General features: G+C 47.0%; 1 protein-coding gene across 1 annotated transcript; it reads right to left on the bottom strand.

The window, feature by feature from the left end:
* Nucleotides 1-1,681: 1,681 nt before the first annotated feature.
* LOC140208397 (uncharacterized) lies at nt 1,682-13,625 on the bottom strand. Its single transcript, XM_072277063.1, has 2 exons — nt 13,561-13,625; nt 1,682-4,274 (listed from the first exon to the last, which is right to left on the bottom strand). Exon 2 carries the CDS (start codon nt 3,857-3,859, stop codon nt 2,753-2,755), a length of 1,107 nt encoding a protein of 368 aa, XP_072133164.1. The 5' UTR covers nt 3,860-4,274; nt 13,561-13,625; the 3' UTR covers nt 1,682-2,752.
* Nucleotides 13,626-17,947: the final 4,322 nt, after the last annotated feature.

The raw sequence follows: 17,947 nt of genomic DNA, 5'->3' as shown, positions 1-17,947 counted from the left end.
CAGTCAGGGCATTACAGGATGTGCCGAGGAGGCAGGTGTTGGGGTTGAGTGAGAACTGGGATCAGCCATGATAGAACGGCGGAGCAGACTCGATGGGGCTGAATGGCCTAATTCTGCTCCTTTGTCTTATGGTCTTATACTACTAGTGTCTTGCACAGTGAAGATTGACACAAAATACTTATTACATTTGGCCCCTATTTCTTTGCTCTATTACTAACTCGCCAGCATCATCTTCCAGCGGTACAATATCAACTCTTGCCTCTCTTTTGCTCTTTATATATCTGAATAACTTTTGATACTTGATATTATTGGCTCACTTACCTTAATTTTTCATCTTGTCTCTCCTGTGTGTGTTTTTTTTTCAGTTGTCTCCTGTTGGTTATGTATGTTTGTAAAAGCTTTCCAATCCTCTCATTCCCACTGTTTTCTTGCTATATTATATGACCCTGCTTTTGCTTTTATCAATAACAGGAGAAACTCTGTGGATGCTGGAAATCCAAGTAACACATACACAAAATGCTGGAGGAACCTAGGAGGCCAGGCAGCATATATGGGAAATAGTAAACAGGCGCCGTTTCAGGCCAAGACCCTTCATCAGGACTGGGGGGAAAAAAAGATGAGAAGTCAGAGGAAGAAGTGTGGGGGTGAAAGAAGTGGTAGGTGATAGGTGAAACTGGGAGAGGGGGAGTAGTGAAGGAAAAAACTTCTTCAGACATAATTTCCTTAACAATTCTCGAAAGATCATTGCTAATGCGTCCACATCTCTTCAGCCACCTCTTTCAGATCACCATCAGGTCCAGGTGATCTATTTAAAACTTCAGACCATCTCTGTTTCCCAGGAACCTTCTCCTGAGTAAGGTAACTTTACACATTCTGACCACTGACATCTGCGAGCTCCATATTCCTGCCAGTGTCTTTGACAAGTATGAATGATGTACAATACTTATTCAGATCATCTGCCATCAGCTTGCACCCCCACCCCATTACTACCTCTCCAGCATCATTTTCCAGTGGTTTGATATCCACATCCGCCGCTCCTTTACACTGTGTGCAGAAGAAACTCCTCCCATGCCCAGTGACCAGGGTGCAGAACTGGGTGTGGTGAGCAGCAGCAATAATTGCAGAGTTCAGCACCGACAGTCACTCTCGAAATTGCATTCAGCAACGGTGATGGACAAATATCCAGCATGCAGCTTATTGAAACTTTCTCCCCAGTGTGAACCTGGCAGTGTGTCACAAGTGTAACATGCTGTTAGGTTTCACTGCTCATGTAATGGCCTCTCTGCAATGTTTCACTGCTGAGGTAATGGTTTCTCTGTAGCAGCAATGTTTAGGTTATGTCTAGAGATAACAGGATTTTGGAGTGCGGGGCTATTCAATGAGAGAAATGTTCTTTCTTGTGAGTTTGGAAGAGAGATTTTCATGGTCTTTTGCTGGGGAGAGATGAGAAGATGTGAATGGAGAGAGTGGGCCCTTTTTCTCTATTTTGTTTACTTCAGTAACCATATAGTCAAAGTAAGAATTATAAAGCTCAATCGTTTCATCGTACATTGTGTACCGTTTGTAATTTCAGGTGTCACGTACTCCATGACGGGAATGAAGAACCAGCAGAGATGGAAAACACTTTGGAGTCCAGTATCATTAGAAACTAACAATATTTATTAGTAACTATGCAATACAGTAATATAAATGTAGATAAACCAAAGAGGTTAGTAATGATTACATAAAAGTAAGTGTGGAATATATATGTACAAAAAACCAAGCTTCTTTAAGTCTAAGGGTAAAAAGATACAGTCTTACGATGATGAGTAAAGTTCAGTTCAGTTCAGGGTATTGAGTTTGGCAGTGACGGAGAGAGAGAGAGAGAGAGAGAGAGAGAGAGAGAGAGAGAGAGAGATTTGAGTCTTCAGGTGAGCTGATGCCGTCGATCTTCTCATTGTCCTTCAAAATCCTTTAAAAGTCATTGACTGTAACTTTAACAAAGGGTACCGGTTTTCTGTGGTGGACTCATGGACAACTCCCCACCAGTCAACCCCTTTCCTCTTTCCACTGCAAGAGCGACAGATCAATCCGCCAGATCGATCCTCCAAAACCCACTTTTCCTGCAGCCACAACAATGCTCATTCAGTGTCCAAACATGTGTCTGAGATCTATCATCGGACTTCCTATTTTACCTTCCCGTGCTGACCATCAACTGTCATTCAAATAACTTCTCCCTCCTCTCTCTGTGAAAGAAATCCAAGCAGGCAAAAATCCTTGAAGAAAGTGTCAACAACCTGCTGAAAATCATAACATCGAGTGTCCATTAAATAACACCACCTTCAGTCACCAGAGCAAGTTACGAGCTGCTCAGTGCTGTCTCCAACTGAGCAGAAATCCTAAAGTTAACCAGTTCTTTCTCGTGCCTTCAAGTGACAGTCCAACAGTTAGTCTTTGTCTCTCTCTCTTTCAAAACAAGATATCGATGTTAAATAACTCTCTCTCTCTCTCTTTTCAAAAGCACAGTCAATAGGGGTAATTGAGCACAGTTCATAGGGGTAATTCAGGACCACGTCACACAGGGTACTGATTTGTAACAGGGGACACATGGCGCAGCACCACCCAAACGAGATTTCTGAAGTTTGGCCGGGCTGGGGGGCTATCAGCCCCTATATTAAGCTACTAGCTGAAGTGAGAGTTACATTATGTTAGATGACTGCGTGAATTGCTTCCCACATTCACAGCAGGTGAACAACCTCTCCCTAGTGTGAACTCAATGATGCACATTTGGTTGATGTGGCTGAGAGAATCTCTTCAGAAAGTCTGAGCAGGTGATCAGCCTCTCCCCAGTGTGAACTCGCTGATGTACCTTCAGATAATATGACTGAGTGAATCCTTTCCCACAGTCTGAGCAGGTGAACGGCCTCTGTTCAATGTGAACTCGCTGATGTACCTTCAGTTCAGATGACCGAGTGAATCTCCTCCCACAGTCTGAGCAGGTGAATGGCCTCTCTCCAGTGTGAACTGTCATGTGTACCAGTAGGTTGGATGACTGAGTGAATCCCTTCCCACAGTCTGAGCAGGTGAATGGCCTCTCCCCAGTGTGAACTCTCTGATGTACCTTCAGATGAGATGACTGAGTGAATCCTTTTCCACAGTCTGAGCAGGTGAACGGCCACTCCCCAGTGTGAACTGACCTGTGTACCAGCAGCTGGGATGACCGAGTGAATCCCTTTCCACAGTCTGAGCAGGTGAACGGCCACTCCCCAGTGTGAACTGACCTGTGTACCAGCAGCTGGGATGACCGAGTGAATCCCTTCCCACAGTCTGAGCAGGTGAACGGCCTCTCTCCCGTGTGAACTTGCTGATGCACCTTCAGTTCAGATGAGCAAGTGAATCGCTTTCCACAATCTGAGCAGGTAAATGGCCTCTCTCCAGTGTGAGCTCGCTGATGCACCTTCAGTTCAGATGACTGAATGAATCCTTTCCCACAGTCTGAGCAGGTGAATGGCCTCTCCCCAGCATGAACTGACATGTGTACCAGTAGGTTGGATGACTGAGTGAATCCCTTCCCGCAGTCTGAGCAGGTGAATGGCCTCTCCCCAGTGTGAACTCTCTGATGTACTTTCAGATGAGATGACTGAGTGAATCCCTTCCCACAGTCTGAGCAGGTGAACGGCCTCTCTCCAGTGTGAACTCGCTGATGCACCTTCAGTTCAGATGAGCAAGCGAATCGTTTTCCACAATCTGAGCAGGTGAAAGGCCTCTCTCCACTGTGAACTCGCTGATGCACCTTCAGCTGAGACGAGCAAGTGAATCCCTTCCCACAGTCCGAGCAGGTGAACGGCCGCTCCTCGGTGTAAACTCGCTGGTGAGCCATTAGGTCAGATGACCGAGTGAATCCTTCCCCACAAATTCAGCAGATGACCAGCCTCCGCCCAGTGTGAACTGACTGGTGTGTCCACAGATGGGAAGACCGACTGAATCCCTTCTCACCCACAGAACAAGTGAACGGACTTGCCCAGTGTGAACTTGCTGGTGGATCTTCAGTTGAGATGACCGAGTGAATCCATTCCCACTGTCTGAGCAGATGAATGGGATCTCCCCCCCCCCCCCGTGTAAAATGACGGGCATGCCAGTCGGTCAGATGATCGAGTGAATCCCTCCCCACAGTCTGAACAGGAAGGATGATCGAGTGAATCCCTTACTCCACTTCTTAAATATCTGGACAGAGACAGCAAAACTGGCGTGTTGTGTTCGAGATTCCTGTAGACAAATTCCTTGTCATTTTTAACCTGTAAAAAAAATTTACAAAATCCATCAATCAGTGTTGGACAACCTTTCAGATGAGGTCACTTGAGTTGTCAAGGTCTATTCTGGCATCATATTGTTACAGTGAAGTTCAACACAAGTTGGAGAGAGAAATCATCTTGTAACAGGGCACAGAGCTGGTATCTGGAGTGACCATCAAACTCTCTGATGCTCTTTCTGTCTCTATAAGAATGGGGCATTTCTGCCATCTCCAATCTGTGACCTGGCTCAGTTTGACTCTCTCCATTGGTATTATTCCCTGTTCCCACTGAGCTGCATGGGCTCCTGGCCCCACAGTAACTGAAATACTCACACAAATAGCCGGCAGTGCATTCCACGCACCCACCACTCTCTGTGTAAAAAAACTTACCCCTGACATCCCCTCGGTATCTATTAACAAACACCTTAAAACTATGCCCCCTCGTGTTAGCCATTTCAGCCCTGGGAATAAACCTCTGGCTATCCACACGATCAATGCCCCTCATCATCTTATACATCAAAAAAGGCTCCAACCATAAACAAGAAATTATACATTGCTTTGAGGATTTGTTAGAAGTATACAAAATTATAAGGGTATGAATAGGATAAATGCAAGCAGCTTTTTCCAGAGGTTGGGTGGGATGACAACCCGAGGTCATGGGTAAGTGGGAAAGGTGAAAATTTAACAGGAGTATTTGGAAAAGCGTTTTACAGAAATGGTCGTGAGCGTGCGGAATGAGATGTCAGCACAAGTAGTGAATATGAGCTCAGTTTCACCATTTAAAAGAAGTTTGGATGGGAGCCTGGATGGTAGGGGTCTGAAGGGCGAAGGTCACAGTGCAGGTAGTTGCAGTAGACAGCTTAAATGTTTTTTCCAGCATTGACTAGATGGGCCAAATAGCCTTTTTCCATACTGAACTTCTCCATGTTTCTATGACAGAGAAGCTGGCCAAACTTGTCTGGAAGGGAAGAGTTGGGAGTGACAACGGAGCAGCAACGGCTGGAGTTTCTGGGAGCAATTCCGGAGCTGAGTGACCGATACATCCCAAAGAAGTGGAAGCATTGGAAAGACAGGAGGACACAACTGTGGATGAAATGAGAAGCCAAAGCCAACATAAAAGCAAAAGAAAGGGCAAACAAAAGAGGAAAAACCTATTGGGAAGCTTTTAGAAACCAACAGAAGACGACTAAATATAAAGTCAGATGAGCACAGGGCGTGGAACTATGATATTGTAGTCATTAAATGAGTCTTGTTAGCACCCAATAGTCTGAGGAATTTAGAGGAATAAAATATCTGGGGCCTCAATATCTCTTGAAAGGCAAGTTCCCTGCACCAGTTACCTTTCAACTTTTATTTTGACAGGCACAGACAAACTAGACACCCTCAAAATTTCACTTCTGAAGGCTTCCCACTTACAAGTACTCCTTTGCCAGGAATCAGCCGGTCCCAAACCACACTTGTCAGATCCTTTCTGATACCATCAAAATTGACCTTTCTCCGATTTAGAATCTCAACCTGTGGTCCAGACCTCCTTTTTGCCATATTTACTTTGAATCTCATGGCATTATGATCATTAATTTCTGTCACCAGCCCTGGATCATTTCCTAACAGCTTCTACGTCAGGAATTCTACTTACTGATTAAGGGCACATTTGACAAACTCTACCCCATCTAGTCCTTTTACAGTATGGGAGTCCCAGTCAGTATATGGAAAGTTAAAATCTCTTACTGAATCAACCTTTGTTTCTTGACATGGTCTGCGATCTCTCTACAAATTTGTTCCTCTAAATCCCTCAGATTGTTGAGTGCAACCAAGTACCAATAATGGCTGCAATAACATAATTCCCTGTCCTAAGCTCATCTGGCTTTCCTACGATGCTTCTTGCATTGTGATATACACAGCTCAGCACATTCATCACACCATGCTCAACCATTTGATTGCTGACTGTGTCTGAGGTCTGAACAACATCTGACTGGTGCCAAGAAAACAGACTCTCCCCCATTGTCACAAAAACAAAGGAGCTGATTGTGGACGACAGGCTAACCCCTATTGACATCAATGGATCTGGGGTTGAGAGGGTGAACAGCTTTAAGTTCCTCGGCATAAACATCACCGAGGATCTCACTTGGTCTGTACAGAGCGGCTGTGTTGTGAAAAGAGCACAACAGCACCTCTTTCACCTCAGACGGTTGAAGAAGTTTGGGATGGGGCCCCAAATCCTAGGAACTTTCTACAGGGACACAATTGGGAGCATCCTGACCGGCTGCATCACTGCCTGGTATGGGAACTGTACTTCCCTTAATCGCAGGAACCTGCAGAGAGTGGTGCGGACAGCCCAGCGCATCTGTAGATGTGAACTTCCCACTATTCAGGACATTTACAGAGACAGGTGTGTAAAAAGGGCCCAAAGGATATTGGGGACCCAATTCACCACAACCACAAACTGTCCCTGCTGTTACCATCCAGGAAACGGTACCACAGCAAAATGACCAACAGGCTCCGGGACATCATCTTCCACCAGGCCATCAGACTGATTAATTCATGCTGATACAATTGCATTTCTATGATATATTGGCGATCCTATGTATAAAATATCTGTTGTAAATTATGAAAATTACACATTGCACATTTAGATGGAGATGTAACGTAAAGATTTCTACTCATGTAAATGACTGGCGACTCTGTGCATGCTCTGCTGAGCAAACTGCCCTCTCCACTGTCCTATACACAAGAAACCCTTCTAAACCTCCAATCTGCTACATCTAGCAAGATCAACAACACCTTGGCGAAGCTACTGACCCAGCTGGAGACCACCACGCCAGAATTGCTTCTTAGACTCCGGACCACACCTGGACCTAACCAGCGAGGCCCACCACATTCCCGGAGATCTGTGGTCTGCTACCGTGCCGAAGCACTTAGAGACACGGCCCATTTCGACCAGCAACTCTCCAGAGCAGACGACCACACAGAAGTGACGGCAGAGACCTCAAGGAACCCCAGACGCTTCCCCAGGGCGACCACCGTAAAACCCCATTGGTGGCTATCCACAGCTGCCGGAAGTGAGGCCTCCGCCGCCGACCTCGGAAATCGAGCCCGAGGCTCGGCTGGAGCAGAGGCCTCCACAACAGTGACTCGGCTTACGGACTTGTTTCAACCAGGAGCCCGGCCATCCGGGATTAAGTGTCGGCTTCGGGGCCCGACCCAATCGACAGCCCGGGCCCCCGGCAGCTGGAAGTGGCAGCGGAGCCTCCCCCGTCACTTGGTCCGACCTGGAGCTCCCAACGACGAAACCCACTGATCCAACCCAGTGGGATGCGTCCACCAACCTCAAAGAGCTGACAACAACACACTGCATCGATGGAGACCTGGAAAGATGCACTATTTACCAAGGAAACGTGGGAAAAGAACTGGGCTGCTGAACAGATTGAAGCCAAGGGGCTTCAGAGTCCCTATGCCCACCAACCTACCAGCTAATGTGCAAGCCAGAGAGAACAAGGTGAATGATCCTAAAGGGAGACTCACCTACTGCAGGGAGATGCAGAACTGCTGTGTATTCTGTTTCACCGAGACCTGGCTCTCCCCTGCCACCCCCGACTGTGCTATCCGACCAGAGAGATTTTCGATCCATTGCAGGGACCACACGGCATCTTCGGGCAAGGCGAGGGGAGGTGGTGTCTGCCTACTGATCAACACTGGGTGGTGCTCGGACACAGTGGCACTGACAAGTTCCTGCAGCCCGGACCTGGAACACCTGTCGGTGAAGTGTCATCCCTACTATCTGCCACGGGAATTCACCTCGGTCATACTGACAGCGGTCTACATTCCCCCCCAGGCGGACGTGGAGTGTGCTCTGAACATACTGTATGCCAACATCAGTGAACTTGAGACCAGGTATCCGGAGGCTTTGCTCATTACAGCCGGGAACTTTAACCAGGCCAACCTCAGAAAGGCGCTGCCAAAGTTATACCAACATGTCTCCTGCCCCACTAGAGGCCCGAATATACTTGACCACTGCTACACAGCAGTCAAGGATGCCTACCGTTCCGTCCCACGACCTCACTTCGGAAAATCGGACCATCAGGCCGTTCTCCTCCTCCCGGCTTACAAACAGAAACTGAAGCGGGAGGTCACGGTGTCAAAAGTAGTGTCACATTGGACGGAGGAAACGGATGAGGTCCTCCGTGACTGTTTTGAATTGGTGGACTGGTTATTATACAAGGACTCGGCAGCTAACCTCGATGAGTATGCCTCAGCTGTCACGGACTTTATTTGGAAATGCACGGGGGACTGTGTGTCTCGCAAGATGATCCGGGTATTCCCTAACCGGAAACCTTGGATGAATTATGAGGTCAAGTCTCTTTTAAAGGCTGGAGCTGCGGCTTTTAGGTCTGGGGATACCAGTCGCTACACAGAATCCAGGCGTGAACCCCGGAAAGCCATTAAGGGCGCCAAGAGGCAATATCGAGCCAAGTTGGAAGCCCAGGCTAACCAGAGGGATGCCAGTAGACTATGGCAGGGTCTAAGTGAGATCACTGGGTGCAAAGAAAAGGCTGGGAATATCAATAACTGCGGCACTTCTCTTCCTGACGAACTTAACCTATTCTACACAAGATTCGAACAGAAGAGGAGCGTCCAGCTCCCTCCGGATGAACCGGACCTGGTGACATCGAGATTCATCGTCACTCAGGAGGACGTTAGAAGGGCCTTCCTGAAGATAAATCCAAGGAAGGCGACGGGCCCAGATGGCGTCCCAGGATGGGTTTTCCGGGCCTGAGCAAGCGAGCTAGCTGGAGTGTTTGCTGACATCTTCAACGGCTCCTTGCTTCAGTCTAAGATCCCCTCGTGTTTTAAGAAGGCAACGATAATCCCAGTGCCGAAGAAGAGCAAGGTGGCGTGCCTGAATCACTATCGACCTGTGGCTCTGACATCAATTGCTATGAAGTGCTTCGAGAGATTGGTTATGGCACACATCAACCACAGCCTACCGGTCAACCTCGACGCTTTGTAATTCGCCTACTGGAGCAACAGGTCAACGGCAGATGCCATCTCTCTGGCCCTACATTCCTCCTTACAACACCTGGACAATAAAGACGCTTACGTAAGACTCCTTTTCATTGACTACAGCTCTGCTTTTGATACCATCATTCCAAATAAACTGATTCCTAAGCTCCGGAACCTGGGCCTTAGCACTCAGATCTGCAGCTGGATCTTCAACTTCCTCACAGACAGGACCCAGGCTCTAAAAATAGGGGACAAACTACTCAGCCCCCTGCTGTACTCACTGTACACCCATGATTGTGTAGCCAAGTTTCCTTCACACTCAATATGTAAGTTTGCTGATGACACAACAATTGTAGGCCGTAGCTCGGGTAATGACGAGTTTGAGTACAGAGAGGAAATTAAGAACCTGGTGGCATGGTGCGAAGACAATAACCTATCCCTCAATGTCAGCAAGACGAAGGAATTGGTTGTTGACTTCAGAAAGAGTAGCGGACTGAACGACCCAATTTACATTGGTGGTGCGCAAGTGGAACAGGTCAAAAGCTTTAAGTTCCTCGGTGTCAATATCACAAATGACCCGACTTGGTCCAACCAAGCAGAGTCCACTGCCAAGAAGGCCCACCAGCACCTTTACTTCCTGAGAAAACTAAAGAAATTTGGCCTGTCCCCTAAAACCCTCATTAATTTTTATAGATGCACCGTAGAAAGCATTGTTCTAGGGTGCATCACAACCTGGTATGGAAGTTGTCTGGTCCAAGACCGGAAGAAGCTGCAGAAGATCGTGAACACGGTGCAGCACATCACACAAACCAATCTTCCATTCGTGGACTCACTTTACACCACACGCTGTCGGAGCAGTGCTGACAGGATAATCAAGGACACAACCCACCCAGCCAACACACTTTTCATCCCTCTTCCCTCCGGGAGAAGGTTCAGGAGCTTGAAGACTCGTACGGCCAGATTTGGGAACAGCTTCTTTCCAAATGTCATAAGACTGCTGAATGGATCCTGACCCAGCTCTGGGCCGTACCCTCCAAATATACAGACCTGCCTCTCAGTTTTTTTGCACTACCTTACTTCCCATTTTTCTATTTTCTATTTATGACTCATAATTTAAATTTTTTATATTTACTAATTTTAACTATTTTTAATATTTAATATTTGTAATCCAGGGAGTGTGAAGCGTAGAATCAAATATTGCTGTGATGATTGTATGTTCTAGTACCAACTGTTTGGCAACGATGAAGTATAAAGTATAAAAGTATAATTGTCCACCATTGAGAACATCTACCATAAACGCTGCCTGGGCAGGGCGAAATGCATTATCAAGGATGCATCTCACCTTAACCATGGACTTTTTACTCTCCTCTCATCCAGTAGGTGCTACAGGAGCCTCCGCTCCCACACCAGCAGGCACAGGAAGAGCTTCTTCCCTGAGGCTGTGACCCTGCTGAACCTCACATCACAGCACTAAGCAGTATTGCATCCGTATTGTATTGTCTCAGTACTTTTATATTTGTGTGCTGTAGTACTTACTTTTTATTCTCAGTTATTTTGTAAATAACACTATTCTTTGCATTTCCTGTCAGATGCTAACTGCATTTCATTGGCTTTGTATCTGTACTTGGCACAATGACAATAAAGTTGTATCTAATCTAATCTAAAAAAAAAGCAAAGGAGCTGATTGTGGATGACAGGAGGAATGGAGACAGGCTAACCCCTATTGACATCGATGGATCTGGGGTTGAGAGGGTGAACAGCTTTAAGCTCCTCAGCATAAACATCACCGAGGATCTCACATGGTCTCTGCATACCGGCTGTGTTGTGAAAAAAGCACAACAGCACCTTGCTCACCTCAGACGGCTGAAGAAGTTTGGGATGGGCCCCAAATCCTAAGAACTTTCTACAGGGGCACACAATTGAGAGCATCCTGACTGGCTGCATCACTGCCTGGTATGGGAACTGTACTTCCCTTAATCGCAGGAACCTGCAGAGAGTGGTGCGGACAGCCCAGCGCATCTGTAGATGTGAACTTCCCACTATTCAGGACATTTACAGAGACAGGTGTGTAGACAATAGACAATAGGTGCAGGAGTAGGCCATTCAGCCCTTCGAGCCAGCACCACCATTCACTGTGATCATGGCTGATCATCCACAATCAGTACCCTCCTCCTGCCTTCTCCCCATATCCCTTCACTCCGTTATCTTCAAGAGCTCTATCTAACTCTTTTTTGGAAGAATCCAGAGAATCAGCCTCCACTGCCTTCTGAGGCAGAGCAATCCACAGAACCACAACCCTCTGTGTGAGAAAGGGCCCAAAGGATATTGGGCCCCAATTCACCACAACCACAAACTGTTCCTGCTGCTACCATCCAGGAAACGGTACCACAGCGAAAGGACCAACAGGCTCCAGGAAATCATCTTCCACCAGGCCATCAGACTGATTAATTCATGCTGATACAATTGCATTTATATGTTATATTGACTGTCCTATGTACAAATTATTTATCATAAATTACTATAAATTACACATTGCACATTCAGACAGAGACGTAACGTAAAGATTTCTACTCCTCATGTATATGAAGGATGTATGTAATAAAGTCAATTCAATTCACCCTCTCCACTATCTGTCCTGTCTGGCTCCCATTCCCCCTACAATTTATTTTAACCACATCACCCCTCTCCCCACACTAGCACTAGTGAGCCTTACCACTGGGATATTAGTCCCCACTTGTTCTGTTCCCCAAACTAACAAATCCCCTATCACCCCTTTGACTTTCCTCTGTCAGTAATCCCCCCAACAGTTTCTAAAGTGGATACACCTGTTGTTGTGCGGGATGGACACAAGATTACTCTGCGATGGCTATTTAATCTCACTCCCCTTCCTGACTCACACCCAGTTTCCTGTGTCCTGCACCTTGGGTGTAACTCACCTCTCTTCATGTCACATGGAGGTAGAACAAAGGTGATTTTCTCAACAGCTGATGTAAAAGATTTTGTTCCCTCAGAGGGAAATGGAAATAAATCAGAAAGCGGACATTTACTTTGGGTGTATCTCACTTTACTTCATGTCATATCAATCACCCACCCCAACTCCTGGATGATCCGGAATTCATCCATTTCAAGTTTCAACTCGTTAAAGTGCAGGGTTACAAGCTGCAGCTGGATGTACATCCTGTAGGTGAGGGCATCAGGGACACTGGAGGTCTCCCCACCTTCCCACCAATGTCCCCTCTACTTTATAATGACCAGTGTGCACATAAAGCTTTTACTATGCATTTTTTTTAACTCAGTGACAACATGGGTAGAGTATACTTTAAGTAGAGAGGTATTCATTTTAACAGCTAGCAAATCACTGTCAATAAGAACTTTGATCTCCTCTGGGTTTGATGAAGTTCATCTGCACTCTCACACAACCTGTACAGTAGGCCTGCAGCAGGTAATGAAGGATTTTCTCTCCACAGCTGTTCCACACCATCCATATGCGATTTGCTTGCTAAATGACACTTAAAAAGGTCAGATTTCCAAATATCACTCCACTTCTTCCCACTTGCAAATTCTCCAGTAACTTTTACATCACCACAATACACACAGGTAACACCAGTTTCTGTATTGTACATAAATATTTCCCCTGAACCCTCCCCCAGGTGACTGACGGTGGTGAACTCAGTGATGGCAATGCCAATGAATATGAAGGGAAGGGCAGTAGTCTGTCTCATTGGAGTCTGGCACGTTTGTGATGTGAAAGCTACTTGTTGCCCAGGGCAAAGGTGTTTGATATCATTATGTACCCAGAGAGAGTGGGACAAAACATGTTCTCACGGGTAGAAAGTCCAGAACAAGAGGGGGTGGAACAAGCAACAGACACAAAATGCTGGGGGAACTCAGCAGGCCAGGCAGCATCTATGGAAAAGAGTACTAATGCTGAGTTCCTCCAGCAATTTGTGTGTGTTGCTCGGATTTCCAGCATCTGCAGATTTTCTCTTGTTTGTGACTGGAGGCAGAACAAAGGTGATTTTCACAACAGCTGATGTAAAAGATTTTGTTCCCTTTCTCCGAGTTCCCGATCCTTGCATTTAGACAGCTGGAGCTCAGCTCTGTCTGAGAGACCCATCGGTTCCCATTCCCTCATCAGCCGGAAGCTCCCCGGGGCCCGTGTACGGATGGTGGGGCTGAGAGAGAGGGAAGAGAGCAGGACTGTCCCGGGATTGCGGGTCACGGAGTCCGGAGTCACAGCAACTACCCGAAGTCGGTGTTGAAAATTCTCGCCCAAGATACTCGCTTACCTGCGTCCGCTCCTGCTGCCGTTATCCCGAGGCCTTTTGTGTACTGTGCGCATGCGTGATATCCGGGAACCGCAACAATCCTGACGCCTGCGCATTTGATCGGTGCTTCCGCGATGGCGAAATTTTTTAACGCAGCGCTTTATGGGTAATCACGATACCATTAAGTGTATTTGCAAGCACCGGTTTCATGTCCGTACCTCAGTTTTTTTGTGTGTGTATCGAAAATTCAGTATCTATTTTAACGCAGATGCAGATATGAAACACAAGAGATTCTGCAGCTGCTGGAAATACAGACACGTAAACACAAAATGCAGGAGGAAATCTCCAGTTCAGGCAACAACTAAGCAGAGGAGTACACAGTCTAGGAATGCTGAAGGGGCTCGGCCTAAAAACGTTGTCTATTTATTCCTCTCCACATTTGCTGCCTGATCTGTCGATTTCCACCAGTAAATTGCGGAAATTAACCACCATTTTTCTATGAACCACTTTCCAAATGTTTCTGATCTTTCATTTGTAGCCACATCCCGCTGGTCTGATTCCTCTTCTTCCTCCTCCTTGTAAACTTTAGGTCCCATCTCTTTCTGGAGTCCCAAAGCCCTGACTCAGGCTGGCAACTCGTTGGTTTCTGACTCTACTCCATCGAAGATTCACTCGCTAGTCTGCTGTCAGACTTTAGAGGCGCATTGCAACAACCCGGCTGCCTGAGGCATAGACCTTTGAAATGAGTGAAAGTGACCCAAAACGTTGAAAAGAGTGGTGAAGAAGGAGTTTAAACACCTTAGTCCGGAGCCCTGGGGAACGTCAAAACCACAGTGTGCTCATCGTCTTATTCAGCCTGGAGAAAATCATGCAGGTGATTAGAGGCATTGGTCTTGTGAATAGCCAGAAACTTTTTCCCAGGGCTGAAATGTTTAACACGAGGGAGAATAGTTTTAAGCTGCTTGGAAGTAGGTACAGAGGAGATGTCAGAGCTGAGTTTTTTTAAACACAGTGGTGTGTGTATGAAACCCACTGCCAGCGACGGTGGTAGAGGCGGATACAATAGGGTCTTTAAAGAGACTCCTCAATTGGTACATGGAGCTTAGAAAAATAGAGAGCTATGTGGTAGGTTTCTTGAGTTGGTTACATGGTCGGCACAACATTGTGGGCCGAAAGGCCTGTAATGCGGCGTAGATTTATGTGATTCTATGGAATTCAAGGGAAATCTCTTCTCCCACGGAGTGGTGACTAGTTATAGACTGTCATCACAGGGAGAGTGAGAGGGGAGCGGCATGATAGGGCAGTGACAGAAACATGGGCAGTGACCGGATGGACCGAGTGGCCTCTCTAGTGTACATTGTGAGTGTGGTAGAGACAGTAAGTACCTGCGACACGGGATTTGATACAGAACTGACATAGCTTTCACAGATCCACAATATTAAACACCAGTCTAGTTTAAGGCGAACATCAGCAGAACAGACTCCTCCAATGCTCAGTGACCAGGGTTCAGTCCTGGGTGAGATGAGCAGCCGCAAGAACTGCAGATTCTGACAGTAACAGTCAGCTGCCTTCAGTCACCGTGATGGTTAAACATTTAACACAGAGCTGATTTGAACTTCCTCCCTGATGTGATATTACTGGTGTTGCAGCAGCTGGGATGATTGAGTAAAACTCTTTACTCACTCCGTACAGAAATGTGGCCTCTATTTATTGTGAACTCACGGAGCATCACAAGGTGGGTTAACTGAATGAGTCTCTTCGCACACACGGAGCAGGTGAACGGCCGCTTCCCAGTGCGAAGCTGTTGGTGTATCTGGGATGTCCCACTGAATCCCTTCCAAAATGAGAGCCAGTGAATGACATCACACTGCTATCAACGTCATGGCAATGTATCCAATCAGATCACGGACATGGACACGTGACCGGGCTCTCCTTGTAGCGAGTGGGGCGCCGTCTTCTCCAGCATCTCCGTCCCCACATTCAAGGATCGGCGGCATTCAAGCGCTGGTGAACTGACAGATACAGCGGGACTAACGTGCTGTTGTGTTTGAGATTCGCATACAGAAATCCTTTGCCTTTTCTACCTGTTAATAGTTTACAAAGCACGTCAAGTGGGTGAAGGACATTTCAGCTGGGATAATTTTAGTCTCCGTGGTGACGTCTAATAGAAACTCTGTCGCAGCTCAAAACAGTTTGGAGGAACAACACCTCATCCTCTAAATGGCCACAGTTCAGGCATTCGGACACAATATTAAACTCTCCTCAAAACAAAGGAAAAAAAAATCAAACACCAGATGTGCACTGAGAGAAATATCGCGCAAACAGCTACAGTGCACGAGCGTGCACGGCCACGAGACAGTCGTCACTGTTGTCTCGGTTCAGCGCAGAGACGAGTAAACCTGAGAGGGGTTCAGGGGAGCGAGGGAGTGACGGACGCGCTGACGTGTGTCGGGAGGGGAGGGGATGACGGAGAGTGGGAACTGTATAGAGGAGTAAGGGGTTGTCGGAGACGGCGAGGGCGTACGGGAGGAGGGGGTGCCGGAGGCGGGGGATTGTTTGTAGGGATGGGAGGGTGCGACAGATAGGCTAAAGTGTATAGCGAGTGGAGGGGTGACGGAGGCTCTGAACTGGAAACGGGAGAGAGGAGTTCACAGAGGCTGATTGCGGCGCAGGGCAGGTAGGGGTGACAGAGTTGGGGAGGGCTGCGGAGGCGGGTGGAGGGAATGCAAAGTGGTGTAGAGTTGGTAGAAATGGCGGAGAGGGGCGAAGGAATGTCCATCTCTCACCGATTTTCCTTCCCTCTCTGCTCCAGAGGTCGATAAAGGATACACACACAAGTACTTCCAACCTGAAATGTTTGTTGCGCTTTGTGGAGACCCGCTGCTGACTCGCATTGAAAGGAAATGACACGGGGAACAATTGTCTAGTTCGATAACTCTGCATCCTATCCCAGAGAATCCTCCGCAGTAATGTGCATATCCCTGACGTGAGGTGGGTCCTTATGTTCCAGGATCATCCACCCGGCTTCTTCAATGCTATAATAACTTTTATCACTGGCTTTCTGGGGCATTGTTTGTGGTTAGAGAGAACACAAATGCATTGCTGAAGTCCCCAGTAGTGTTATCTGCTGGATCTCTCAGTAACGTGCAGTGTAGCCCCCCAGGCTCTGGAAGGTTATCCACCTTAATGCTCTTTAAGAGACAGGGCACGATCTCCTTACTGGTGCGGTACAAATTTAAAAGGCATTTTCGATACGTACAAGATACTGAAAGTTTAGTCACAGACTCTTCCAGTCGGGAAAATACCTTTCAGCCCAGCTGCCAAAGCGATTGAGATGTACTTTCAGCTGATTCCTTTTTTCAGAGGAGATGGGTGAGACGTCGGCAGACGAAGCGAGTTTAGCTAGTCACCTGGTCCGCATAGATGGGCTCGGCTGAAGGGCCCGTGTGAACGTTAAAAGGGAAGGATCTCGTCCGAAATATCGAATCTATATATCTCAATAAATCCTGGCTGACCTGCTAAGTTTCTTGACATCAACCGAGATGCAACACAAAGCGTCATAGGAAGTCACTCCAGCCTGTGGCCATCAAACTTTACAACTCCTCCCTTGGAGGGTCAGACATCCTGAGCCAATAGGCTTGTCCTGGACGTATTTCCTGCATAAATAATTTACATATTACTATTTAACTATTTATGGTTTTATTACTATTTATTATTTATGGTGCAACTGTAACGAAAACTAATTTCCCCCGGGATCAATATAGGTATGAATATGAATATGACTATGGCTATGAATATGACTATTATGCATTCTGTTCTGGTTAGCATTCGGTAGAAAAGATGTTTTGCGCTGGAAGACTGCAGAGGAGATTCACCGGGATTGCTGGGTAGATGTCATGGGGTGAGATTGGGTTGTGTTGATGTCTGGTGTTAATCTACAGAGGGACCTTGGGATCCAGTTCACAGCTCCCTGACAGTGGCTGCACAGGATAATGGGATGGTAAAGAAGGCGTATGGCCTGTTTGCTTTCAGTAGTCGCGGCACTGAGTTCCAGTGTCAGGGAGTTATGTTGCAGTTTTATAAATCTCTCCTTTAATCACATTTGGCCTATTGCATTCTATTAGAGGAAAATGAGGATGCTTTGGACGGTTAGTAGAGAGGCTTAACAGGATGCTGCCTGGATAAGTGGAGACTGGGTAACCTAGGGTTGTTTTCCCTGAAGCAGCGGAGACTGTGAAAGGCCACACAGAAGAGTCTGGGAACATGGGATGCACAGACAGAGCGGGCAGACGGCATCTATTTTCCCTGAAGGAAGAGGGCATGCATTTAAAGTGAAAGGGGGAAACCGCATCACATACAAGAGAAAATCTGCAGGTGCTGAAAATTCAAAACAACACACACACACACA

The sequence above is a fragment of the Mobula birostris genome, chromosome 13 (genome assembly GCF_030028105.1).
Source record: "Mobula birostris isolate sMobBir1 chromosome 13, sMobBir1.hap1, whole genome shotgun sequence".
NCBI classification, from domain to species: domain Eukaryota; kingdom Metazoa; phylum Chordata; class Chondrichthyes; order Myliobatiformes; family Myliobatidae; genus Mobula; species Mobula birostris.
Note: the sequence above shows the minus strand (reverse complement) of the source record. Positions and strands in the feature narration are given on the sequence as shown.